The following is a 26,932-nucleotide window of genomic DNA, read 5'->3' on the forward strand; positions in this document are numbered from 1 at the left end:
TGGATTTGAGTTTTCCTTCCAATACGCTGGGTAATTCCACAATGCTGTTTGGCGCGCGCGGAGAACACGCACTCACACAGATGCGTTGTTAATAAACATAAACTGCGTTATACAAAGAATACACATTGATAACCACCTTTTATCAAATGGTCGCAGAGGGGCAGGGTAGTGCTCACTTTAGTAGACATTCACTTTAAACACGATAAAACATGCTTAAATACTTATTACACATTTTATACAAAGAAATGTTGAACACAAGCACATACAAGTTTGCTAATCGAAAACACTACTACATCGATATCCGTGCGAATTTCGGAGAATCTCTCCCTACACTGACCATACTCTATAGTATACAGTATACACACACATGCTTATTTTGTGCGCATGCGTGATGTCTTTATATAAATGCCTCTATTGCGTGTGTGCTCGCCATTGAGTATTTAGTTCTCGCTGCGAAATAACGTCCGTCGCTTGTAAAAAGTTGTGAAATTATTGTGACATAGGCGTTTCGTCCTCCATAGATACTTGATAATAAGTCTCTTATCAAAGATCTTGTGTTGTGTGTGCTTAGTGACAGTGAAAATAACTCGCAACGAGTTTCCATTAACAAAAATTTGTGGAAAATTGAAAAGTATTAATTTAAAAACCGCCAAAATGTACAACGATTCAGTAGTTCCTGTAAAAATGGAGTCTTTCAGTGGTGTTGTCACCAAAAGGTATTTAATATTTTTATTCTTCTCGATAATTAGCCAAACCACTTTATGAATTACAATTTTTTTTTCCAATATTGCGCAATGAAATCATAATAAGTTTTTAAAGAAAATATATAACTTCAGAATGAAAGCTTCCACATTAAAAGTATGTATATATTATGTATGCTTTTACTTACACTAATGTGCTTTGTGTAATAATTTTTTTAGTAAGTGCATAGTTTCCCTAAATTAAGTCCTCATAATTGTTGAAGAAAAAATAAATATAATTTTATATACATATTTCTTATTAATTATTAATGTTTTAAATAAAGCAACAGTTTGTTATTTTCATTACTATGAATATAATCCTCGGTAGTATAGTGGTCAGTATCCCCGCCTGTCACGCGGGAGACCGGGGTTCGATTCCCCGCCGTGGAGTTACTTTTTTATTTTTTCCTCCCTATATTAATTATTTTATTTTTACAGCCCTATTGGCAGATGTATCGAGACAGTACTAAGGCGAGCCTGTTTAGAAAAAAGGTTGACCATAGGTCTGATGCCGGCACTGAAATACCTGTCTACGAATAGACGAGGAGCACTATTCTGTATACAAGCTGAGGCAAGCCCAGGAGACAGTGCTACTCACATGCAAGAAGTTCTTCTACAGGCCTTTTGTATGGAAAATGAAATTTATACGATAAAGGTAAATATAATTTTCAAAATAAATCTTGAATCATAAAGAATTAAGGAGCATTATGAGTCAATTTTATTGAAAAAATAATAATACTTTCTTCATTATTGTTTCCAGGTGGATTCTGAGGATAAATTAAAGAACCTTTTGGGTTGCAGTAAAACATCCTTGGACTTTAGCTGCGTCCTTATACATTATCCCTTCATGGACCCCTTCAGTGATTGCTGTGAAATGGATTTAACAATTCTCTCAGGAGCAGAGAAAGATTTAATTAACCACTGCGAGACAAATTGGGGCTACTCACAGATTCCAGTTATTAAACTACCGGAGAAGTGAAATTATCTTATAACGTTTTTTGGAAAAAAGTTTAACCACTATTGGTTTTTGTTTGGCTAAGGCGTACAACGCCATCTAGTGTTACGTTGTCCAAATGGACTTTTAGACGTAACCTTGTACATTGTATAATATCACGCCACTTGGGCTATACTTTGTATTTTAACGTTGTATAATTAGGAGAGAAAGAGTTTTGTACTTGTAAGAAATATTAACGATTGTTAAATTTTACTGATTTTTCATACGTGTTTTGTACATTTGTAGATAATCTAGAGATTTAGCAATAAAATATAGCAAGATTATGGTGTTTTATTCTTTGCAGCATTAAAATGTTTTAAATAAATGAAACCATTTGGATTAGTAGCTCAATTAATTAAATAATAATTATATTGTATAGACAAGCTTAAAACTGTCTAAAAAAGTTACGTACATTTTTCTTTCCAATAGTTAATAATGAATTCAGCACCGAGTTCTCCAATTAAGAGACAAGCTGCATTAGTGTTTCCAGATGGAGCTCGTGGCATTATTGACCCATCAATTACTCTCAATCTATCAACTCCATACACTTTTAATTTTGAATCGACTACAGCTTCTGAATCATACTCCGGGCCCATCTTACAGGTCCCAACTGGATGATATGTACTTCCAGTGAAAGTTTTCATCAAACAAATAAAGTACTCTTTCGTTCCCCATTTATACTTATCGCAAGGTGGTAATGGTATTTCAATAAAATACGCCCCGCTTTCCTTAAATGCTTCCGTATCACGCAAAGATAATATGAAATCCACACCGCGGAGTAGAGTAAGCAAATCCTCTTCGTCCCCAAAATAATTCGGATTTATCAAGGGATACCCGTAGATGTCTTTGGGATTCAGCTGCAGGTCTCCACGACTTATCGGCTGTAAGTTCTGTGTTCTTGGAGATAGACCGTCGTAAAATGGTGTTGGGAGAATTTGTACTTTCAAATAGGACGACAGATTGGCTAGCAATTCTCTCCAAGAGTGTATACCTCCAACTTGATACTGCACGTCAGGGTACCTAAGATCTGCCTTAGATTTCAAAAATGCAATAGTATTTAGTGGTCCGTTACCAGATAATGGATTTTCTTTTGGATCCATTACAAAGAAGTTTTCAACGTACTCAAATACTTCTTCGTTACTTACTCTCGTTGCTGTTTTATTTGGTAGGGCAATAAAGATACCATCAAATGTGACATGATCGTGAAGATTCTTACCAACGGACAAATTTTTCATGACTGGAATACCAACACTTTCTAACTGATCTTTGAGACCGATTCCTGACCACATCAATAGTTGTGGTGAATTTATCGCTCCTGCAGAAATAATAACCTCTTTACTTGCGAGCGCAGTGAAGACTGTACCGTTATTTTCATATTCAATTCCATAGGCTTTCATGTTTTTAATGAGAATTTTAGTGGCTTTAGAATTTATTTTTATAACAAGGTTTTTTGTTTTATTCCTGATAGGTTCTATAAATGCTTTGTTTGCCGAACGCCTTCGACCATTTGAGACAAATGCTTGCGCCTGGTTGACTCCTTCTTGTTCTGCTCCGTTATAATCAATTAATGGCAGCCCTCGTTCAATAAAAGCAGCAGTAAGCATCTTTGATGGTTGGTCAATGTAAGGATATCTGGCAACTGGTTGTTCACCATTAAAGCCATGATAATAAGGCTCTACGACTTCAGGTTCTAAATTACGCTCGGATTTTTTGAAGTATGGCAACACCTGCAATTTTTATATATAATATTTAGTATGCTTTAAGCGAAAACTGATATCATTAGAATATTTTTTTTAATTAAACAAAAATCATTAGGCATTAAACCTAAGGTAAAAGCAATTGCACGCAAGGTAATGTAAGCCTCATAATGAATCTGACAGTAAAGGGCGTTTTATAAACGGTCTATTATAAATTGTCTATTTCGCACACGTAAATCAAATCAATGTTATTTATGTATGGAACATTGCTAAAAACAATCCAACATACTTCATCATATCCCCATCCTACGTTTCCAAGTTCTGCCCAGTGGTCGTAGTCACCTCTGTTACCTCTGATGTATGACATTGAATTTATAGAACTCGAACCCCCCATACCTTTGCCTCTGTAAATGATTAATACACCTAAATATTGAATTTATTTAACAAAATATAACGTTGTTGTACGGGTGAAAATTATAACAACAATATCACTTAAATGATTATTTATGATTTGCAAAAAGCCAACATCACGTGGTGTTCCCAGGCGGTCACCCATCCAAGTACTGACCACGCCCGACGTTGCTTAACTTCGGTGATCGGACGAGAACCGGTGTATTCAACGTGGTATGGACGTTGGCAATGTGACAGCCAAATTTGATGGACAAATTCAATGTAAAACTATAATCGGATTCATTTGTTACTTAATCATTTCAATTTACAACAACTAATATTAAATTGCATATTATACCTTGGCCAAAGACATCTTCCATTGTTTGCCAAACAACTTTTCCCGTTCGGTTCTGTGGTGAACTGCCAGTCAGAACTGGATCCTATGAGGGCAGAAGTCAAACCCGGAATAATTGTTACTATTGGTTCTTCGCCACCCGCTTCTAATAAGAGTACCTATATGAACGATACAAATAACATAATGTTATAGAGTGCCGATACAAATAACATAATAACCTTATTAATTTAATACTATTACTATTAAAACTTATGTCGAGATACTTAAATAAATAACATTACTGAATGTTATTTAATTTCTTGACTAAAATGTAATTTTAAATAATAAATGAACTCCACGCCATCTATACGATCTGGCTATAACTAACTAAATGTTACCATTCCATACGGTTCATCGAATTACATCATTCAATTTAATTGCCTTTCATATTATATTTTACGCGTGTTATATCTTATATTACAACATTATTAATGTATACTGAGAATAAAATTATAGTTGTGTCCGCCAATATGGACAATACAAATAAAAGCAATAACTTTATGTAAGAAACGGACAATTTGTACACAAACTAGGATTTTAGTTAGCAGCTTATATTATTATACCTACTGTCTTTACACCCCTCCCTCTCCAAAAATGTGAAAGTTATTTTTTAGTTGGTAATACAAATGATATATTCGGAAGTTATTGAATATAGTAATGTTAATTCTAAAATTAAACAGGTTCCTCATAGTATTTTTTCAATTTTAAAGTGCTCTGATTTGCTGATTTTACTTAAAGTTTGCTATACATCCAGTAATTAGAAGAGTAAATGATTTAGTGCTACTAACTTTAAGTATGCGATTCTGGACCTGAGGTCAAGCGTTCGACCCTTGGATGTGTTTCCCATTTCTATCCTATAAAAGTCTAGCATTTACGGTAAAGGAATCGTTATAAAACCAGTGTTCTAAGGTTAGGATATGACTATAACTTGTGGTTCTATACTTACCCTCCATTTAGGATTTTTACTTAACCGTTCGGCAACAACGCACCCCGATGACCCCGCACCAACAATAATAAAATCATACGACTCGTTAAATAAATGTTTGCTCTCTGTGTTTTCAACCTGCGGTTTTCCATACAAATTAACTAACAGATTTAGGAAAGCGTATCCAAAATAAGAGCAGGCAGTTAAATTAGAATCGGGAAGACACACATTTGACAAAGAAACCGGTTCCCACATTATAAGACAATTTTTTTTAAGTGATTGTTAAGGTTTCATTTAAATAATGGTTTATATGTAAACTGAATAAAATGTATCCGATAATGTGTTAATTAAAAGATAAGAATGAGCCAGTTCCATATTAAAATAGAAAGTGTAAAATAATTGCTGAAATTTGTACCTAGACTGACTTTGCTTACGGCATAACTTCTTTCTCAGCGTAAAGGAAGGATTCGAATTTATAGTTCTTTTGATCTTAGCTAAATGAGCGCATGCAAATTATTCCGTGTTTATTCAGTAGATCTTTTTAAGCTTTACCTATTTTCAGTCTGCTCACTATGTCTTGGGTACAATCTAAACTACCTATTAAAACTTGGGAATTGAATTTGGGAACGTATCATGTACCTTTCATGGGCACAGCATCCGTGTTTTATCAGGACATCCATCCATATAAAGGACAGTGCAAATTGCAATTAATTCAAATATTGAGTAACATTTAAAATATCGGATACTAGAAGAAAGCGACATCTTAGAACGGTCACCGTTTTGCCCTCGGAAGCGGACCGGGTGACGGCGTTGCGTGCCTTGCATGGAGGGACCATCGAACTCGTGCACGCGACGGAACGGTCTAATGGGCATTGTCTCATACTTTTAAAGCAAAGTTTAAAAAAATTAACGCGTACAGACAGTGGGAAACGACTTCATTTCATATTATGTAAGAAAGATAAATAAATATTTATGGTCTCACACATGTGATATGATAAAAATTAATGTATTATATCTTAATTATAAATTGTAATTCACTTCTCAAATAGACGCAATTATGGAGTAATTTTAAAATAGTGATAAGAAAATAAATTTTTATGTATTTAAATAAAATATGCTATTAAATAATAATGAAATATATAAAAGAGTTTCGCAGCCGGTAGGATTCGAACCTACGCTCCCAGAGGGAATCTGATTTCGAGTCAGACGCCTTAACCACTCGGCCACGACTGCTACATGAAACTAGTTGAAATGGTGGTTTGTAAGAACTAATCATATTTGCTTAATGCTGTTTTTATTGGACTGGTTTTCGTAAACATGTTAAGGGACCTCTACACGGGCTACACTACAATAGTCGTAATATTTGGTATTTTAATTTTATTTAGCCATTAGCCTGGAAATAAAAAAGTGCGTGCGTACAAAGTACACCTGTCAGAAGTGAAACTTCTTTGGCAAACAAATTTTTAAGTCTTGTTCATATTTATACAAATCTAAAACTTCAGATTTCTGAGACTTAGAGGAAGGGTAAAAGGAAGATATGTTAGGAATTTAATGAAATTAATTGTCTTTTCTTTTTCATTTTCATTATGCGACGCGATTTTCATTGGTATTTTTGTGACTATAGCATTATGATAAGTAAAATATGCAATATAAGTTCGTGTTTCAACATTATCTAAATATCTTGTAAAAATAGCATCTATTGTCGTTGTACTCTCGCTCCAAGGCTATTTGCTTCATGCTACGTTTGCCCTATCTCACTCTTTCTCAATCAGTCTCAATCGCTCTCTCTCTTTTCTTCGACAAAAACGCTGCGCATCTTCGTGACGCTAGCATTATTATTATTGCGTATCATCCTTAAAAAAATGGCGCCTTGAGAAGTTTCACTTCAAAAATATTTGTGCAATATACTTCAGCCATACCATAAATATTGCCGAGTATTGCATAGTCGATCCGCAAATCCTGGCTGTTGCTACCAGCCACACCCTTGTAGCTTCGTGAAAAAAAAGACCCCGTCTAGGAGCCCCATTATATAACTAACGGGCTATAGTTTTATGCTTTTCAGAGTACATACATATATGGAAATAGATTATATTTATTTTTTAAATAATTTATAACAACAGTACAGTCTTTTTGCTGTTTTTACCAAAGGGCCACTGACGTGGTGTGGTAAGTAGTGTATTCCAAGTCCGTAGAGTAACACATTGCACTGACTGATCTAGATCTTATCATTTAATTCATTAAAATAAATATGTTATAAAAAAGGTAATTCACTTAAATTGAACAAGTTAACATTTTAATATTGTAGTATGTTTTATAATTTTTTTAAATAGAATAATAAAACGTTGTCGTTAGGGGACACCCGGGTTTGAACCGGGGACCTCTCGATCTGCAGTCGAATGCTCTACCACTGAGCTATATCCCCTATGCCAGTAAAATTGAAATACTTATTTATTTGTATGTATGTCTTTAAAAATTTATTAATTTTTAGCGTTTTAGCATTATGCAAAAAATCTTATTTGTTTATCTTCACCTTGAAATGAAATAAATTGTCTTTATTCAGCAGTTTATTATTAGTTGTTTTACTTAAACGTATACATACATTCTTGGGTTCAATTCTTATACGTTGTTCTTATCTCTCCTGTGTTAAATGAATAACCTCTGATCAAATATTTTGTATTACGGCTTTGAAGATCGTAAAAAGTCTACTAAAGTCTTACATTATTCTTTGCAAAATTACTATCATTTACTAGAATTGTCTTATGTTAGATTACGAACCTATCTAACCTACCAGGAGATTTTTGTCTGAATCTAATTTCGTCTCATTTATTTTTCTTAAAAGAAAAAACGGTATGATTATTATCTCTACTGAAGTAATAATAAAATATGACGCCCCCGGGTGGGCTCGAACCACCAACCTTTCGGTTAACAGCCGAACGCGCTAGCCAATTGCGCCACGGAGGCGATGCTTAACAAGATAAAATAATAATTATGTTTCTGGGTTAGAAAATAGATACCAAAATTACATGTTTTGGTAATAAATACTAAAGGTTATAATTACTAAGAGCTAACTTTTGTGATATATATCATTTATATACTTATTTGATACAAATCGTTATCCCAATGGGACTTCGCTTATGATAAGTTTATTTGTTTTATTATTTTAAGGTAAGAATCACCCTCGTGTGCCTATAATAACGGAGCTATTGTTATTGTTACCGTGTGGTTATAGTATGCTGTGTAATTATTTATTTCAATTTCTTATAGCAGCACTTATTTAAACTGATAAAACATTAGGTTCTCCTGGCTTCAATATCTTTGTGTAAGCACTTCCTAATGATTCAACCAATAATAAAGTTATATTGTTGATGTGCTTGAAAAAATTTGACATTACTTATATCTCCCGTATGGTCTAGTGGCTAGGATACCTGGCTTTCACCCAGGAGGCTCGGGTTCGATTCCCGGTACGGGAATTTTTTTGAATTTTATTTTACTTATAAGTAGTAATACTAATACATCTTAAGCCTAAGTTTTTTTATTTGTATTGTAATAAAATCTTTTAATTAACTGTGTATGATTCATTCTTATTTGAGCGAGGTATCGTTAAAATTATAGAAATATATATTTTTTTAATTAATCAAACGGATGAAGGTTTACCTAATTGTTAAGTATGTAATCGCAGTGGACACACTACTAGACGGCTCATTTATATTTATATGTAATGTATTAATATAACAAAAACAGTTTGTCAGAAGTGGGATTCGAACCCACGCCCTCAGAGAGGACCAGAACAGCTCATACCTACACAGTAGGCAAGGTACTCCTTGAGTCTGGCGCCTTAGACCGCTCGGCCATCCTGACAGATAATATTAATGTTGAAATTTAAATACATATTCCACGCTCTAGTTTAAATATTTTCATTTATGTAATTTGCATATAAATAAACAAAACATAAAATCGTGTTTATGTCTTAGAACCGATAATTTGCAATCTGTAAATAATAACATTTTTGTGGATGTAATTAATTAGTTATTTCTAATTATCTACAACTGCAAAATACTACGGTGTCATCTATTTGAAGGTTTACGAACTAATTCGATGTATATATAAAGATTATATACATAGTTTTATTTATAAGCTATAGATGCCCCCAAGTTAGAGATTGCAACTGGGTACTTGATATTTTTGGTATAATTTACATCAGCATTACGTTATTTTTCTAAATTATATAAAAATCCGAGCATGAAGATGAAAATATTAAATAAATTTTGGCAATGTGGTGTAATCTAAAGCTTTATTTTGATATTTGATTGAAATATCACTTAAGATTGACATTGACTTAATATTTTGAATGATGTCAATTGATAATTGAAATTATCGTTTTTGTTTTGCATAATCGCATTTCGTAGAAATACCGTGGGGAAGATTTAAGAAAACAAGTGAAACGATAGAATAAAATGTGAATTAGTGACCGTAAATAAGACTTGGCTTAAAGGTCTCGTTACCAGGCCATAAAATTAAAAAAAAAAGAAATGCATTTCGTAGTTTTACTGTTTTGGTAAACTAAAATGTAAACAAACTTATCCCTAAGATAAATATATTAACTGATTATTACTATGGATGTAGAAGCTAAAATAAAGGAAGACATGAAAGCCCTTGGCTGCACAAGTGAACAAAAAATCTCTCTAGCACTTTATTTATACGTAACTTTAGTGGATGATCGACTTATGTACGATACTGAATATTGTTATAATACAGACATAGATACGCTTTACATCGTTGCGAGACCAAATAAATTGCACAAAATGAATATATATGTTCCAATTCCATCAAGTTTTGACCTATCATTAGATTACATAGGTAAGCTACAAGAAAACTTATGTACCGTTGAGACAGGCCCTTCTATAAACCTTGCTATCTTTGAAGAGGACTTTACCATGAATATTTATACATTTACAAAAAATTTGGAACCTCGTCAAAGCGACGAAAAAGCAACAAAGTTGAAATTGAAAGAGGAGCGACGCACTTTTATTAATGGTGAATTAAAGAAACACAAAGAAAGTATTTTGAATGATGCTCTCAATGGTGGCTTTGTTGATGATGATGATTGTGAAATTGTAGGCTGAATTCTTACATCTCAAGATTAGACATTTGAAAATATAAATGATAATTTTAGTTTTCATTCTCCAATCATATATCTACAATATATTTGCATCATCATGAATTTTTTAGTTTGAATCTTTCTACTAAGACTTACCATTCAGTTAAAGTTTTCTTTGAAGCTGAATGTAGTTGTTTTTGTTCAGTATTTGTGGTTCATATTCACATATTCTGTAGGTTTTATATTTCTTTTAAATATAAATTTTACCAGCTTAATAGATAATAAACACTATTTGCTTCCCAAATTTCAGTGATGAAAGATTATCTTCTATATTATTTCTTTAGTTACATTTGGGATACCTGGTGTGGATATATTCTGTACTTATCTATTTGGTACATTTTAGGTTAGTGTGAAAAATTTGTGTTAATGTTGCACAACATTAAAAAAAACTTCAATAAGTATATTTTTAAGGTACTTCACACCAATTATTAATTATTTTTAACTATAAAGATCATATTGTTATTGCTTTTCACTTTCAAAGCTATACAGGACTTCGACCTTAGTATAAAATAAAAGTATTAATTTATTAACATTTTATTACAAATACACATTGAGAAATCAACCACTGTATTTATTAACACATATTCCTTTGGGTGGGGTACAGACACTGTTTCTGAAATACCCTAAGAAGAAATAATTAATAGTTTAAATAATAAATAGGGTATCATAAACTTATACTAAAATTGATTACAAATCAGTCAAAAATATAATACAAAAATATAAAATCTTAGAGTAGTTAATATTATTTACATAGCAATAGTGAATGCTACTAACCTTCAAAATGTTGTCTAAATGATAGTTACATCATAAGATTGTGCTTATGTATTGAATTTTATAAAATGTAAAATACCAAAACCTTCTAATATTTTATAATTACTTCATCTAGTATTTGTCCCACAACTTTAAATAACTTGAGGAAAGAAATAATAATTATTGTCACTTACAATAATTAAGCACCAAAAACTAAGTAAATATATGGTATAAAAGTATGAAAGCACAACAAAATGAAATCAAGTAAAGAGTAATCACTATTTACAAGATTTCATTAAAGTATAGTCTATAGAAGTGTCTTTTCACAATTTTACTAGTGTTACACTATGTTTGAACTTACACCACTTTATAATAGGTCTTTCTTTGTCTTTATACATTTGCCCCTAAAACAGATTTCTGTTTCGTGGGAGACTTCGGTTGACATTGATGTACTAATGATATTCGAAGGATTCATGAAGCTTGATATGGATGAATTTTCCAGTTCAATTGTAGTTTCTGAAGTATTTCTCTGAATTTCTGTAGTGTCTGTCACCGTTTCTGCAGTTATTTCGTCGGGTATATAGGTGTCAGTTGTGCCTTTTGTCGCTTCTGTTTCTAGGTCAGGACTTTTAGTTGTTACTTCCTCTATATCTCTTTTTCTATGCACTTCATCATCAGAAGTCATGCCAAATAGGTATTCCATGAAACTAAAACCATCAGATCTATCTATTGTGGGCTGAGTAGCTTCAGTGTAAAGTGATCCATCTTCAAAGGTAGGGTCTGGTGAACCTGTACCCCAATCCATGTCGCCAGGATTAACACTACTAGTACTGGTTTCGTTTGACATAGCTGTTTCTGTGGTAATTTGTATTAATTTTTCAGCGTGTGCATTTAGTTGGCGAGTTGCATTAATTCTGGGTATATCAATATCAGGTGACACATCGTAAATATCTTCTTCGTTTTCAAAGAAATCTTTTATGAACTGATAACTGGGTTTGTATGTTGTTACCTTGATTTTCTTCTTTGTATTTTCTCTGGTTTTTTCCGAAGTTTTGGATATGCTCTGACCAAGCGTGTTGACTGTATTTGGGTAATATTGTGATTCAGCTACTTCAAATGACTCTATTAAAGGGCGTACTTTGACTTTTTTCCAGAATCCGCGACGACGGTTTAAAGGATTTGCTTCCAACTGAAATATAAAACAAAACCTGTTATAGTATCCTATTACTGTTTTAAGTTAATAATATTTTTTTCTAATTGAATTTACCTCAAAATTTTCCTGAGTATGTTCTTCTGTTGTTGTTTGATACGTTGTTGTTGTCGTTTCTTCTTGGGGGGGAGTAGTAGATTTCAAAGAATAATTTACGCCTGATGAAATTATTTTTTCAGGAGGTATTTCTCCGATTTCACCTCCTTTGTGTTTCATAACCTTGTTCGTATATTCATCTTCATCCTGTTCTTCCAAGCTTTTCATGACTTCTTCTAACATTGTTTCGAATGTAGATGATGGGTCACTAGCTTCAGATTTTGATACTTTACTTTGTTCAACATATGCTTCCAAAGTTGGTGGAATATCTGCGATTTTTTTGTTCACTCTGTTATTTTTGTTAGTCGCAGGTGTTACAGATATCAAAATATCCTCATATTCGTTTCTTGCAGTTATTATATCTAATTCATCTTCTACATGCTTTGTTTCTGGTTTTGTATCATCATCGAGGTCATTGGGATTATAAGGTTTAAAGGAATCTTTTGAAATTTTAGGTGACCATTTATCTGATTCTGGCGAAGCGTATTTAGGCCTGGTAATTGAGTAATTTGATTCTTGGTCTTCAGTAATTGCTTCCTCTTGCTCAGGCTTCTTATTAAACCGCTGAGATAGTTTAGTTCGATGATTATACCGGTTGTAAAGAGGACCTTTGGACGTTGATGTACTTGAAATTTCTGTTTGTACTTCAGGCTTATCTGTTGGCTTGTCTGTTGGCCGTCGACCCCGGAATCTGTTTTTTACCTCATAGGGTCTTCTAGATGCAGGTTCCGTAGTAGTCGTAGTGTAAACTGGTCGTCTCCTTCTAAATTGACCACGTTTATTGCCAGCTTCTGTTGTTTGAGATTGCAGTGTAGCTTCTGTAGAGAGCTCTGGTTTATAAACAGGATGTTTGTGGTTATCATATTCTGGGCGAGAATGCACGGGTTTAGTTTTTAGGTCTGCTTCAATTTCTTCAATTCGCATTGTTGTGCGTCGTCTGTCAAAAGCTGGTCTGTATGTTATAGGTTGCTGCGTTGGTTTTCTTCGCTCAGTTTTAATTCTAGATGATTCTGTAGACGATACTTGATGGTATTGTCTTACTAAACTAGGTCGAACTCTCACTCTATTATATGACGGTGTAGTTTCAACTAATTTATCTTCATTTTGCACTAAACTGAGCTTTGTAGCTTCAACGTCTTGTAATGTGGCTGTCTCTTCTTGCTCTGTTAAATACTCATGGTTAGCGGAGTAGTTGGGTATGTTTTGTTCAGTGACTAGACTCACTGGACTTGTGGCATAAACTTGATCGGTTTGCTGGAGTTTGTAATCTTCAGAAGGTTGTTCCTTAACTTCTTCATAACCGTAACCAGACGGTGCGACACTACTACGCGCTTGGTAAATGGTAATGTCCTCGTTTTCACTTATCTGATCAGCATGAACTAACGGACTTTCCAATTCTACAGAAGATTCTTTCGGTGTATCAATATCTTTTGTTAGTTCAGGAGTTGCAGGGTCGCGCTCGGTAATAGATAGTTTATCATTAGTGTAGGCGTTTTCTGTGTCATATGTTTTAAAGTCATCAACGGAATTGGTAATTTGTTGTTTGGCCGTTGGTTCAGTAATGGCCTCAATGTCAACAGTGCTTGTCCGTTCCATAAGAGTCACAGGATAATTTTGGTGAAGGATATCCCGTTGATAAGCTAAGTCATCTTTTTGTTTAGTGTGTTTTTCAGAGTTATCGTCGCCAGCTGTAGGCCTGTAATGAATTCGACCCCTAGTTCTTGTGACTTTTGATGTACTCTCCGTCGTATCAGACTCATCCTTAGCGGCTTTTTCGGTAGATATTCTGTTGGGTTCGTATCTAGACTTTGTTTGTGTTGGTCTTCTTTCTCTGTAAGGTCTTCTAGTGACTGTAGACCGCGTCGTGTAATCATTAGAATCTGGTCTAGCAGTTGTGTACCGAGGACGTCCCCTAGTTCTTAATGGAGTCCTTCTAGTTGTTGTAGTCGTTGTAGTTGTCGTAGAACTTGATTCCGTTTGTTGGATATTTTCATTATTATAATTATTATCGTAAATGTCGTATGGTGAAGTCTGTATTTTAGCTGATTCGTAAACTTCAGGTGTAGATTCAGAAGTATAATCACTTATAGTTGGAGCTTGGTTTTTGACATCTGCTTCTTTTGATTCAACGCTTTCTGTATATGTTGGTGTGTTATTATTATCAATCACTTCTTCATTTTTGTAGAAGGAATCGTCTGGTTTTGGTATGTTACGCTCTGTTTGTGTAATCAGTTCATTTTGAATGTTCGTTGTATACTCTTTTGTGTTGTAAATAGGACGTCTCGATGAGTGTATTTCAGATTCATAATGGATTTCAGGCGAATAGTTTTTAATGTAGTTCTGAGAATATTTGCCTTTAAAACTTTGGGTCTGAACAACGTTCCTTTCAGTTGAAGAAATTGCTGCAGATTCCGTTGAGGATGGAGATGTTGTTCCAGGAGATACTTTTGGTTCTTTGTACTCTTCAAAAAAGTTTTGATAATCGACAGGCGTGTTGAAGTGGAAAGCATGATTTATAGAATATGGATTATGTGTTTCTAGCAGTTGGCTTGGATACGTTGAAGATGATTTAGTTGTTGTTGATACAGTGGTCCTGGGGGTTGTAGTCGTTTCTACAAGAGGTGGAATATTGTATGCTTGAGCTGGTTGTGGGAATTGTTGGTTTACTTCGCTGGGGAAATTTACGTATTGGTTAGAGTTGTACTGGTCCCTATAATTTCCTAAGAAGTAAGATTCGGGTTTTATCGAACTTTGCACATTTTGTGAAGGTTCCTTTGGGGTAGGTTGCGGTGCTATCGTACTTACTGTTTGCTGTTCAATTGAGTAGTAGTTTTGGTTATTGACCGGGGGTGTAATTGGTTTGGGAGCGACGGTGCTGTAATAGCTAATTTGAGGTTTTTGTGTGCCTGTGTTTTGTTGTTGATACTGCTGGTAGACTTGTGGTTGTTGCCGGACGTATGGAACGTTGTAGGAGTCTGAAAAAGTTGGTGGAGAAGGCGCTTTTGGCGAGTCTCTTATTTGTGAATTGATTACTACAGATCCAACATGAGGTGACGGGAATGGAATTTTTGCAAATCCTTGCGGGGTGCTGTAGCTTAATGGGGCTACGAAAAATGGAAGTTGTCGTAATTTTTTATCAATATTTTCTATGTTTGATAAATACGGTAAATCAAATTTTACAAAGTTTTGTGGTGGAGTTAAGTTTGATGGTCCAATAAATACTTTAGGCGCATTTAAAGGGTTGACAGAATCTAAAACTGGTACTGTATCGGCGCTTTTGAGCGAAAGTAATACATCTCCCACTTTAACACTATCTTGTTTGTTGTCTGGGGATAAGAATATAGCAAGCGGTGGTTGATGTGGCTTTAGTTTTTTCGGCTGAGGAGTGGTAGAGGAAACGGTTGGGAAAGGAGAAGTAAGTGTTGAAAATTTAGAACTTTCATGTTCAAATCCTATTAGTTGTCTGTTAAAATCATTCAAAGCCTCTTGAGAGTTGTAAGATTCCAAAGGTTTCTGCAACGGCCGTTGAAATTCGGCTGCGAGATTTTGTCGTAGTGGATTTACTCGTGGGCTTTGATTGTAAAAATCTGTGTTGACAACTTGAGCAGATGTCAGCGGACTCCTGAAATTAAATTGTCCTCTATTCAAAGACTCCACAGGAACATACAGTAACTGAACTTCTTCTCTTTCAGACTTTGGTTTGCTTTGCACTGTAGATTCTTTCAGCTTTTCAAAGCTTTCAAATTTCACTTTCTGTAAAGTAGGAGCTTTCTTTTTCATACCAATTTCACTATTGTTTTCTACTCTATACCCATCAACAAACTTGGGCGATTCATGCTTAGGTTTTGCTGGTAAACCTAAGTAAGGTTTCGCTAGTGATTGAATTGGATTTGCAAAATTATCAAATTTAACGGGAGATATAACTGGCGGTCTTGCTTTTATTTGTGGAATACCATCAAAATTAAAGTTGGGAGAGACAAACCCTTGACTTAAAGGAAAGTTCGGTTGTGTAAGTCCAAATTTCAGACCTTGTCCAAATCCTTGGTCACTGAGATAGTTTTGTGGGGCGGATGGAACTGCTTGAAGATACAGTTGTCTGTTTGGCTGAGAATTAAAGAGGGGGCGTGGCGGGAATTCCTCTTGGCCAAAACCGTGTGATCTAGCAAAGCCCGGGAAGGGTTCTGATAAGATTCTCGGTTCTGCAATTGCTTGACGTCTAATTTGCTGTGGTTCTTGTTCCACCGGGGCTGGTAAAGGAACCCAATCACTAATATCAGCTGTGTATGAGCTTAATTGTCGTGACCATCTTGATTTTTCTTTACCCTCCGAAAACAGGGCCAGGAGTAATATGCATCCCAGCACTTTGTGCGCCATCTGGAAATGATAACACTTGAATTAATTCACCTCATAATTGTAGCTTTTATTCATTGTTGTTTAAAACAATGGAAGCTAGTACTAACATCAAATAATTTCACAGTCGTGATCTTGTTTTGATCTACATTTGGCTTTTTTTTCATTTAAAACAATAGATACAAAAATGTATCGACAGGCCTTCATTGTTATGACAAAGATTACGTGCAGATGTTGTGTAATATTAATTATTCATGTAACCCGAATTGCCCATACTTGATCAGAATTAATGGCATTTGAATGTACAATTAAACGTATTATGTTGAAACTAATGGTGATAGGTTGAAGTGTTTATCCTTGTTAACTTCGTGACAAACATTTGAGTGATACTTGAATTTACTACAAGGACTAACAGTATGTACTTACTTCCTGTTGCTCCGTTTATATTGTCAAATTAGGAATGCTCCTAATTACTAAATAAAAGCTCCGTTTTGGCTAAACAATTTTGTAACAACACTCAGTAAATATGTAATAAATATGTCAAGAAGTGGATTTCAAATCATAGTATATGAATATAATTACTTTATTTCATCCGACACTCATGACCAGTAATTTACCAATCCCATATTATGAAGTATATTACTACTGTGCTAAGCGATTATCCATATTGGTTTATCCGCCAAAGCGAAAGTGCGTAATGGAGAGAAAACGCCAGGGAAAACTGAGGTTTGTCTATTTTCTTTTCATTTACTCGACGTTTTGTTTGCATCAATGACGGGCAATTTCCATCGTAATTTTTATACATTTTTTAACTCGTTACAATTATTGCCTCGCGACGATTTGGAACCGAGGTCTTTTGTTTAAAATTGAATCTGCCTTCTCTCACTTAAAGTCTTTTCCTTTTTAAGGAGACCAACAATAATTCACGAAGAGCCAAGAAAACTATCATGGCAGTTTTCTCGTGTGTGGTATGCGGATACGTTGCAATTTTTAGTTCTATTCAGAGGCTTGCGTGTACACTCACTGGACTATGAAGATATCAACTTATAACTGCGACTGTGTATTCGTTGTGATTGAATAACTCATTTTATTAAATAACATACATGACCTACATATAACGTACTTAAATATATTCATTTATTTTTATATTTTCATCTGCAGAAAATATTACTCAAAATCAAAAAAAGGCTGACGCTAGGCTAGCCGAGTAACGACTTAGTTAATTTATTACTTAAGTACATAATCATATTTTAACTAAGAGCAATGTTAGCCTTGTGGATAAACTTGGGAAATCGGGAAAAGAGTTTCTGTTCGACCTCAGTTACAAATACACAATTGGAACGGCGTCGTAGAACTTCGAGGAAACAGCGAATCATAGAGTGAAAAATCAAAGATTTGTGTCAGGGATAGAAGGCCATAGAGAAAATTGTGTTACTTTTTTATATTTCCCTTACATAAGCAGCTCTAGATGTAAGTATCATTATTACCATGAAATATCGAACTTCATGAATATATGATACCTTAGCTAATGATAATAATATAGTAAATATAATTGTCACACTGTACACACAGCCTGTGATTCACAGGTGCGTTATATTAAGGTCTAACATAAATGAATACAAGTTTATTTAAATTTTTCGTATACAAAAACCGGTAAATTACCAAATAAGTAAAAATTCGATCTTATTCACTAAAATGTAGGTATATTAACGGTTGCATAATCCTGATTTAGACTTATTACTGTGGTTACATACATTACCCTTTAGATGATAGGAAACACCAATTTTAGAGATATTTTAACTTACTTTAGTTTAATTCGTCAATCAATGTCAACCTGGGAGTATTTAGGTTAAAAAGCAAGGTTCGATTTGTAAACACAGGAAATAACTATAAATGATGATTTGATTTTATACCTAAATTTAATTTTTAGATGGTCTTCTTACAAAGATGAAGGCAAGCATCAATCCGGCGTGGTTCAATAACGCTTATTAGTTGCTCATAACATAAAGGTCTTAGGTTCGTATTTTAAGTCAATATTGTTATAGAAACATACTCGTATTCAGAAATAAGAACGAAAAAAGTGATAATTGTCATGTCAGGCCACGATACAGATACCAAAGGTTTCGGAAGGTGCCGTCGAATTTGTTTCCTAATTCACTTTCCACACTTAGAAAATCAAGCTTTACAATTGCGTCGCTTAGAATCAGGTCCAGACAAGGCTTCTACACAATATCTTCTGTATTACTTTAGTCTGCGTAATACAAATAAATATAATTCCTCTTTTCCCCACAAGTTCAATCAACATCCACTCTTAATCTGATAATGGGCTATTTGACAAGATTTTAAAAACCTATTTCTTTTAGTTATTGGCTTTAAATATTAATAATCATAATAACCCGCCAAAACGCTTCTCTTTAAAAGATGGCGTCGCTCCGTATGACGTACCATATTCTCACATGAATAAGCTTCAATAGTGCGTTAATTGTCTTGACATATTATTTACGTAAAATAAGCATGCTACGTCGTCGTCGATTCGACTAATCTGTGACCGTAGTCTGTCACGTCATTGGCGTATAAAATCAATATTCTTTCGATGACTTGATGATTATACGAAAGCCACGTTTATACAGATTATTTTCAATAACACTTTTATACTATCAAATAGCCCATTGTATATTATTATTTATATAATACCCGCCAGAGGTATGACTGTAGTACGGTTTCTATATTGTTCTAAATCCCTAAAATCCACTTGTTCTCTGAAGCAGTGACCAAAGACTGTAATAACGTCAAGATGTAATGAGCGCCGACCGACATATGCGTTGACGCGTGTTTGCCCGGATTTCACAAATATAAATTAAAATGTTCGAAGTTTCTAAATATTTTGACAATAGATTAAAGAATTATCGTACCGTATGTGGTAGGTAATATTAAATACACAACCAACCTGTTTTGTGGTCATTTGTTTTTTCTAATAAGCAAGTAGGTGATCAGCCTTCTATGGTTTTATTACGTAGTTCTTATTTATTTATTACGTACAATTGTATACATAATAACGAATACCTGATTTCTCGGCGTAAATATTTTTTTTAATATCTACAGAATTTCTAAATTCAAACAATTAAATAACAGAGCAATTTATATTTTTTCCAATAAAAAAGGTATTCTTTTGTTTTACGCTATTTAGTAAGTTTAATCTGGGTCATACGTAATAAGTAAAAATCTGTAAGGCTACATAATTTTAGGCAATAACGGTTTCAATATTAAGTTGTCCTGCCACGTTATACCCAAGTTCCCAACAACAGCGCCAGAGACATTGAATATGATTATATTAGCATTCTTAGATAGATTAAGGTTTGATAGCGCTTTCGATTAAAAATATCTGAATCATTAAGTAGGGGCCTGAATATTGTTTGTTTCATCTGTTTATCGCCGGTGTCGTGTTGATGCATTGTCTACAGGAAATGTAGTATCGGGCTACTGTCAATTGTTTATCATTCGCTTATTTTGAAACATAAACCTTTGCTTAGACCAATTGTTGGGAATACTTTAATTGGTTTTTACAAATATTTATTTTGTTCGTTGGGAACCCACAGAGGGAGGCAGATAAGAAGATGGGAGGACGATATAAAAGCGTAGCGGGTCTAATGTGAATTCGAACAGCTAGAGAACCTAAAGAGGCGTTAGAGGAAGGAAATGCTGTAAATAAACAAATAACCGTTTGCCGATAGATATTAAGTATAGAAACTAAATATATTACTTTAGGCAAATTAACGTTATATGTAGCATATATACGATAAATACTAAGCTTAACAGCATTTTTATTTTATATAGATCATTAATAAAAGTTTCCTAATCCTAAATTTCAGAAAGCGTGCAAAAGATAACATTTGCTAATCACCTCGTTGATGCATCCGTATAAGGAAAGTCAAACGATAAATACTAAAGATGCAATCTAGGTTAGTGCTTGGGTGCTATGTTGATTAGTGAAACCTTCATACGAGACTAGCATTAGGTAGTTAAAGGACTTAATTATACGTAGCTACTTTTTAGCTTCGTGACTTTATTATTTAAACCGATTACGTTTATTTATATCTATATTATTACTTTCACTGTTTACATATGTTTTAATTGCTTACCTTTGTATAAGTAATTTTATGCCTCATGTTTATTAGTGGACTTAGTTTCCGCACTTATTGAGACGCTCATTAGGTCCGTTGTGCGTAGATGTCTTATGTAGTTTTGCACTTCTACGTTCACCATATCTATAAAATTTTCTCTTAGTAACCACTCTGGAAGAGAGCGCTCTAAAGTGATAAGGCTGATAGTTACCTTCCTTTTTATTTTCGTTTTCATTTGTACTGTATTTCTGTGGTAGTGCAACGATGTGTAAATACATATCGTCGATACCAATGTTCGACCGATTTTACTCTGATTGCCTATTTGAATACAACAAAAAAGTCTTTTCAGTTTTTGGAATAATCCGATTACAGCTACGAGAAGTAAAGAGAAGAAGGAGTTTCCGAGAAGTGTGTCGGAAAGAAACGGTTTAGTTGATTCATACTTGATTACTACTACTACAAACATTATTTCTTTATAATATTACCATAAACATGCATACAGAATCAACACAGAATATGATATTGTCTTTTGTTAAAATAGCTTTTACACATTAAGAAAAACACTTTTCGAACGCATTAAAGCCATGTATTATTATTTAAAACTCACCGTCACCGTGACCACGCACGCTGAAAAGCACGCGTAACGTCGGAAAAAAAATTAGAATTATGTAAATAATTATAAGTTTTTAATAATAATACATAGCTTTAATCCGTTCAAAAAGTGTTTTTCTTACAGAATATGATGTTTGATACATAAAAACACAACTAAAATAGCAGAATTCTGATTCTTCTCCTCTGGGAGTAAAAATAAACACAAAAATTGTATATAGTATTTATAACGCATGATTTGAAGGTTGGTAATCGCTCGTTTAATCAATCGACTAACACTGCATATACACGTTATAAAACAGCGGTATAAACAACTTCATAACAGGTCAGACGGTGGTAATTGAGCGTGCACCTGACGTTTAAAAGCCTCACTGACCGAGAATCGAACCTAATACCGTCGGCGCGCTGGACTGTGACAATGTGTTAACGGTCGCTGAATTTGGGACAGGTTAAATAAGCTATTAAGTAATTATAGTATCTAAGTGCTTATGTGCTGAAGAATTATTTGCAAAGCGAGTTGAATAATTGTTAAGGAATTTCAAAGCTAAATTGTATGCGTAATCATTTATAAAATGTATACTTAAAGTCTCCATTTACAGATTAATAATAAAAATTCAGAAGTATATAGAACAGTGAAACTCAATTGAGATTTTAAATTTTTAAAAGTTTCGTATGAATTTTGAACCAAATCTTCTAATTGTTCACCAGCGATTAGAACACTAAAACTTTGTTAATGAAACATATTTATATAACGGATATGACTGATACCACACTCCTCCAAGCTACAATAAAATAATAAGAACTTAGTAACAGTAAAATAGGCAGTAATAATAAGATAAATTTGAGTGTGCGTGATATGTATGTGTATACACATTGTGCGTGAATGATCATATGAAAATGGCTCCCGTTATCATAACGAGAAAAGTAGCAAAGAACCACCCCAAGGTTTCTATACAAAAATTGATTATATTGATACAGTGGTATAGGTGCGTACATACTCTTTTTATGCAAACTGTCAAGAGTAAGCTGTCAACTGTTAAAGCAAGTTTGGATTTGAAGTTGCAGCCGTCAATATTTAATCTTGAGTGTATGAATAAACTAGACTTTAGAGTAAGCCATAATTTGCTTTATCATCACTAGTAATTAGAAAGTAACGCGGATAAGATCGCTTTCAAATCACTTCCAGTTAAAAATAACAATCTTACAAGGAAGAAATTATCTTACATACAAAAAACATGCATTTATTTATTACATGAAATTATACTTATTTCTGCTTTTCGTATTAATTAACTTCTGGCCAAATTCATAGATAAGAAATTGAATCTAACTTCATAACTTAGGCACTGTTAAGACGAACTTTATGACATTAGTCTACAATGCAGCTGAATGTTAAAATGCTGTTCTTAGCAAAGCATTATTCGAATAAAATATACTTGTATACATTGCTTACGTATTACAGATGTACACTCGACTTTGAATCTTTAATGAACGATTATAGGCGTGACGGGAGATTTTAGAATGCGTGTCTTAAGGGTCTAATTTAGGTGGAAGCCAGTATAATAGAAAGTTAAAAATACAAGTGAAATGCTAGGAAGAGATGAAACAGGCACAAAAATGTGGTCTTACCGGTTTGTTGGTCGAACTAGTTTATATTGCGTCCACTTTCGATTAAGTGAAGTAATAGAGGACTTTGTATAACCTTTGAAGTACAGTGAAGAGTAAATTATAGGAGTATTATTTAATCATATTATATTCATAAAAGTATATAAATGTTCCGAAATATAGATATACGTAGATCAGTATAGTATCGATTATTATTTATAAAAATAATTGGAGACGATTAAAAAAAATTTATTAGTATTCATCGCCTCCGTGGCGCAATTGGCTAGCGCGTTCGGCTGTTAACCGAAAGGTTGGTGGTTCGAGCCCACCCGGGGGCGTAAAAACTTTTTGTATTATTCTTCTTAATATCTTGCCTTATGGTTGCAATAACATATTGCCATAATTAAAACAACTAGCAGGTACTAACTGTTAAGAACAAAATATAATTTAATTAAATATTTAATAATATGTCTATAGTTATCAATGAAAAGATATTATTTTATTGCTTTAATATGGCTTTGTAATTTTGCACGGTATAATGATAACCTATATCAAAAGAGATTAGCATATCATACACATTTCCAAAGCATAATGTTTGTTTTGTATATTTAAGGTTTCGAAATTTCTTCTAAAGTCACAATATAACAGCCAGTTTGCCTGAAAGATAACGTAAAACCTTTAAAATGCTTCTTAGGACTTTGTACTTTGTTTAAAAACCTGGATAGGTAGCTAGTTAGGCAGAACTACTACGTAAATTAAGATAAATTTTCACATCGCACAAGATATTTTTAAATTTACAATTACGAAACATTTATAAGAATACTTTTTCGGTTACAAAACACCTGGTAAAATAAAACAACCCACGATGTTTTCACTTTCGCCCAAACACGATGTTTATCACGATCAATAAATACTTTAAGAAATTTATTTTTATATCAACAGAACACGGTTTACATATTAAATTATTTTTTTCTGCGTAGTATTTTGTTATAGATACAGTCTTCATCTATAATTATCAAATCAATGTATACAAAAATTGTAATAACTATGTTAAAAGAGTAAGTATGTAGTTTTTCTGCGTTTCTCTCCATATGAAACTACATTTTGGAATGGGCAACTACAGTAAGTAAGTTCTTCAAATATTGTTTGTTTTGTTTTATTAATGTAGCATTGACTTGTTATTCGATACAATTTTTCACTCGATCTGTATCTAGTACTGTTATATCATTGTTTGACGTGGATCGTAAATTTTGTGTAATGTGTGAAAGCCTAATTAAAATTAATATTATTTCTATCGAGTTGTAGGCCTTCATTGTAAAATTCAGAAATTGAAGTCTACTAAAAATGGGGTTTTGACATATGGGAGCAAGTTTACAATGTCTCGTTTCTGAATCTCACCCTTACATTGTTCACTATTGTTTAATGGGTTGTTGGTATTATTGCGATCAGCTATTACATTGTACGTTAATGTATCAAAAAAGCTTTTATATTGTGGGAACTCTAAAATGTATGTTGATGAGAGACATTATAATGTTTCTTATATAAGTATATATCTAGGCGAGCCAATTAGTAGAATCGCCCCTGAGCCTACTCATCTGTTATGCATATTGGCAGTTATAATAATATAACTAGATCGTTAACGTTATTATGGAAGTAGAAAATTAAAGAGATGTTATCATCAAAATAATTACTTTAAGTTTTAAGTTTTATTAGAAGATTATATTTTATTAAATAATATTACGTGGTTGCCGCTTACTGAATGCCTACGTTCTAAATAAGCGAGGCATGTATTATGCAATGCGTAATTTTACGCTCTGACTTACTTCCTGAGAATGCAATCAATTTTATAACGACACAATATTATACGTATTTGGTCTGTAATTCTCAAATGCTTTGCTATAATTTGGTGTAATTTTAAAAAAATACTAAAATTGTTATCATTATTCTCCATAGTTGTAAACTAAACTCGCTATCAATATTGCGACTAAGTATTATGAAACTCATGAAAGTAAGAAACAAAACATTTAAGCGAACTATTTTGTGTAACACACTACGACCGTGGTTTAGACCTATACATGGCGTACAAGTCAAAGGTTTGTTATATATAATTATTTATTTCTTAAAAAAAAGAGAAACAAAGTTTGTCTTCCGTCTCATGTTTTAATCGAAACTTTAAGTTGACTTTGACTGGACATAATGTCCTGTTAACTCTTTATTGGAGCAGAGGACGTCCATAGTGAGTCACCATCGCTTTTGGTCTTGAGCGAAGCTCCTCGTTTTTTGCCTCATCTGCAACTTTACGACGCCGGGTTTGCCTGGGATGGCCACGCTTCCGCTTCCTTCCAACGAAGCTCCTGCTTGGGAATTTGATTCGAATCCCTTCGGAGTGTATAGGCATTTCTATTTCCATTTACGACGCTTGATCTTCTGGCTAATCGGCAATAATTCCACGGCAGCGCTCCTAAAGTTGCTCGTTTGAGATATTATTGGCCCAGTAGATGTCCAGAATACGGCAAAGACAGCGGTTGACGAAGACTTGGAGTCCATGCAATATGTCTATGGTGACCGCCCACGTTTCATACCCATAGAGCAGCACAGATTTGATCCGAATATTAAAACTTAGTTGGGTTAAATTTAATTGCGCTATATGTCCAATATACATACAAGTACACAAATGAAGCGATTCTGCCCATGCTTCAACAAGTTAAAAAATATCGTCACTATATTCCGCGTGTTTGCCATATTTACTCTTAGAACAAGCTTTTGAAATCTAAACCATGTTTTACAAGTACAAAACCTGTTATCCATTGGCTTACTGACAAACGGACGCGTGTCCGGTAAAAGTGTAAATAATTTATGAATATATTAACATCGGTAACAAATACAAGATAATAAAAGAAAGTTTAGAACTTGAAAACTATTTTGAAATATCATTTATATTAAAAAAAACACATATGACATGTATACTATATGACTTTTTTGTGTCACTTATGTCACAAAAAAGTTATGCCAGTAATGCCAGTATAAGTGTAATTATACTGGGATTTCTACTGAGCATGTGTAGTGTTAAAATAAAATGTTTTATTCTTTCTGACGTTAGAGTGTCGGCTTTTAGGGTAAGATTTAGAAACTGAATGGACTCTTAAGATATCGAAGCAAGTTACCGTACGTCTCAAATATGTTTTTGACATTTGGAAGCAAGTTCCCGTACGTCAAAAATGTGTTTTTCACATATGGGAGCAAGTTTACGCATAGTCTCATTTCTGAATATCACCCTTTGATTTTTTGACACTAACTGTTGATGAGGGTAAGGAACCGTTTTATTGACTGGTTAAAATTCTTCGTCTTTCGTATTAGAATGAAAATTTATGTAGTCGACAGCGCTAAGTGATGCTCTCGACTAAATCTTCTCCCAAATGTCAAACGCTAAGTTGCAACTCTAACTACTACTTACTAATTCTTAAAGCACTAGTACAGTGTTACCTGGTCGAGAGAAAGTGTGGCAAGTCGGGCGAAATAAATAGCATTATTTGGTAAATGAGAATTATTTCCGGAGCCACTGAGCGTGCCATGTGAAAGCCGATAATAATTAGATTTGGGGATTGTTCTTGCAATTTTAAGTGTATCATATTTGGCTAGGATTGTTTTACTACGGTCAGTGATGTCTTAAGTAAGAAAATGTTGTCTTTACGCTGTACATTATCTATAGTGTACCTTGCACAACTTGTTCGAGAATTGTCGAGTTATTTTAATTCATTCATTCTTCGTTTACATCCGTTTAATGAATTAAAAAAAAACATATTTTTCGTGCTATTTGATGCGTTCTGTATAATAAATGTTGATAAAAATCAAATATTCACTAAATTTTCAGTGTTTTAATGTGATGTTGTGTGCTT

The 26,932-nt window shown here is 33.7% G+C and overlaps 4 protein-coding genes and 8 non-coding genes across 14 annotated transcripts in view; 5 read left to right on the top strand and 7 right to left on the bottom strand.

Moving 5' to 3' along the window:
- The first annotated feature begins 444 nt into the window (after window positions 1-444).
- Window positions 445-2,016, top strand: LOC123710910. Its single transcript, XM_045663211.1, has 3 exons — window positions 445-716; window positions 1,179-1,395; window positions 1,501-2,016. The coding sequence occupies exons 1-3, from the start codon at window positions 655-657 to the stop codon at window positions 1,717-1,719; spliced, it is 498 nt and encodes a 165-aa protein (XP_045519167.1). The 5' UTR covers window positions 445-654; the 3' UTR covers window positions 1,720-2,016.
- Trnad-guc lies at window positions 1,059-1,130 on the top strand. Its single transcript has one exon. It is a non-coding gene; the product is annotated as a tRNA-Asp (tRNA).
- A 1,024-nt stretch (window positions 2,017-3,040) lies between the features above and the next one.
- Window positions 3,041-5,395, bottom strand: LOC123710618 (glucose dehydrogenase [FAD, quinone]-like). Its single transcript, XM_045662636.1, has 6 exons — window positions 5,369-5,395; window positions 5,162-5,278; window positions 4,180-4,334; window positions 3,721-3,835; window positions 3,255-3,461; window positions 3,041-3,049 (listed from the first exon to the last, which is right to left on the bottom strand). Exons 1-6 carry the CDS (start codon window positions 5,393-5,395, stop codon window positions 3,041-3,043), a joined length of 630 nt encoding a protein of 209 aa, XP_045518592.1.
- Window positions 3,951-4,069, bottom strand: LOC123711509. The gene has a single exon (XR_006753970.1). It is a non-coding gene; the product is annotated as a 5S ribosomal RNA (ribosomal RNA).
- An 896-nt stretch (window positions 5,396-6,291) lies between the features above and the next one.
- On the bottom strand, window positions 6,292-6,373 carry Trnas-cga. The gene has a single exon. It is a non-coding gene; the product is annotated as a tRNA-Ser (tRNA).
- Window positions 6,374-7,490: 1,117 nt separating this feature from the next.
- Window positions 7,491-7,562, bottom strand: Trnac-gca. The gene has a single exon. It is a non-coding gene; the product is annotated as a tRNA-Cys (tRNA).
- A 465-nt stretch (window positions 7,563-8,027) lies between these two features.
- Trnan-guu lies at window positions 8,028-8,101 on the bottom strand. The gene has a single exon. It is a non-coding gene; the product is annotated as a tRNA-Asn (tRNA).
- Window positions 8,102-8,538: 437 nt separating this feature from the next.
- Window positions 8,539-8,610, top strand: Trnae-uuc. Its single transcript has one exon. It is a non-coding gene; the product is annotated as a tRNA-Glu (tRNA).
- Window positions 8,611-8,883: 273 nt separating this feature from the next.
- Window positions 8,884-8,998, bottom strand: Trnal-caa. Its single transcript has 2 exons — window positions 8,961-8,998; window positions 8,884-8,928 (listed from the first exon to the last, which is right to left on the bottom strand). It is a non-coding gene; the product is annotated as a tRNA-Leu (tRNA).
- Window positions 8,999-9,519: 521 nt separating this feature from the next.
- Window positions 9,520-10,361, top strand: LOC123711480. Its single transcript, XM_045664089.1, has one exon. The coding sequence runs from the start codon at window positions 9,754-9,756 to the stop codon at window positions 10,261-10,263; it is 510 nt and encodes a 169-aa protein (XP_045520045.1). The 5' UTR covers window positions 9,520-9,753; the 3' UTR covers window positions 10,264-10,361.
- Window positions 10,362-10,841: 480 nt separating this feature from the next.
- Window positions 10,842-26,932, bottom strand: part of LOC123711475 — a 105,546-nt gene continuing 89,455 nt past the window's right edge. For 2 of the 3 annotated variants that reach the window (XM_045664084.1, XM_045664083.1), the window contains 2 exons: window positions 12,316-16,728; window positions 10,842-12,237 (listed from right to left, as the gene is read on the bottom strand). In XM_045664084.1, coding sequence (XP_045520040.1) covers window positions 11,416-12,237; window positions 12,316-16,728 — 5,235 coding nt within the window. In that variant the 3' untranslated portion in view covers window positions 10,842-11,415. Of the gene's footprint in view, window positions 12,238-12,315; window positions 16,729-20,843; window positions 20,932-26,932 lie in introns of those variants that run through there. The other variant, XM_045664082.1, reaches the window with a different exon arrangement.
- Window positions 23,301-23,374, top strand: Trnan-guu. The gene has a single exon. It is a non-coding gene; the product is annotated as a tRNA-Asn (tRNA).

The sequence above is a fragment of the Pieris brassicae genome, chromosome 6 (assembly GCF_905147105.1).
Source record: "Pieris brassicae chromosome 6, ilPieBrab1.1, whole genome shotgun sequence".
Classification (NCBI taxonomy): Eukaryota; Metazoa; Arthropoda; class Insecta; order Lepidoptera; family Pieridae; genus Pieris; species Pieris brassicae.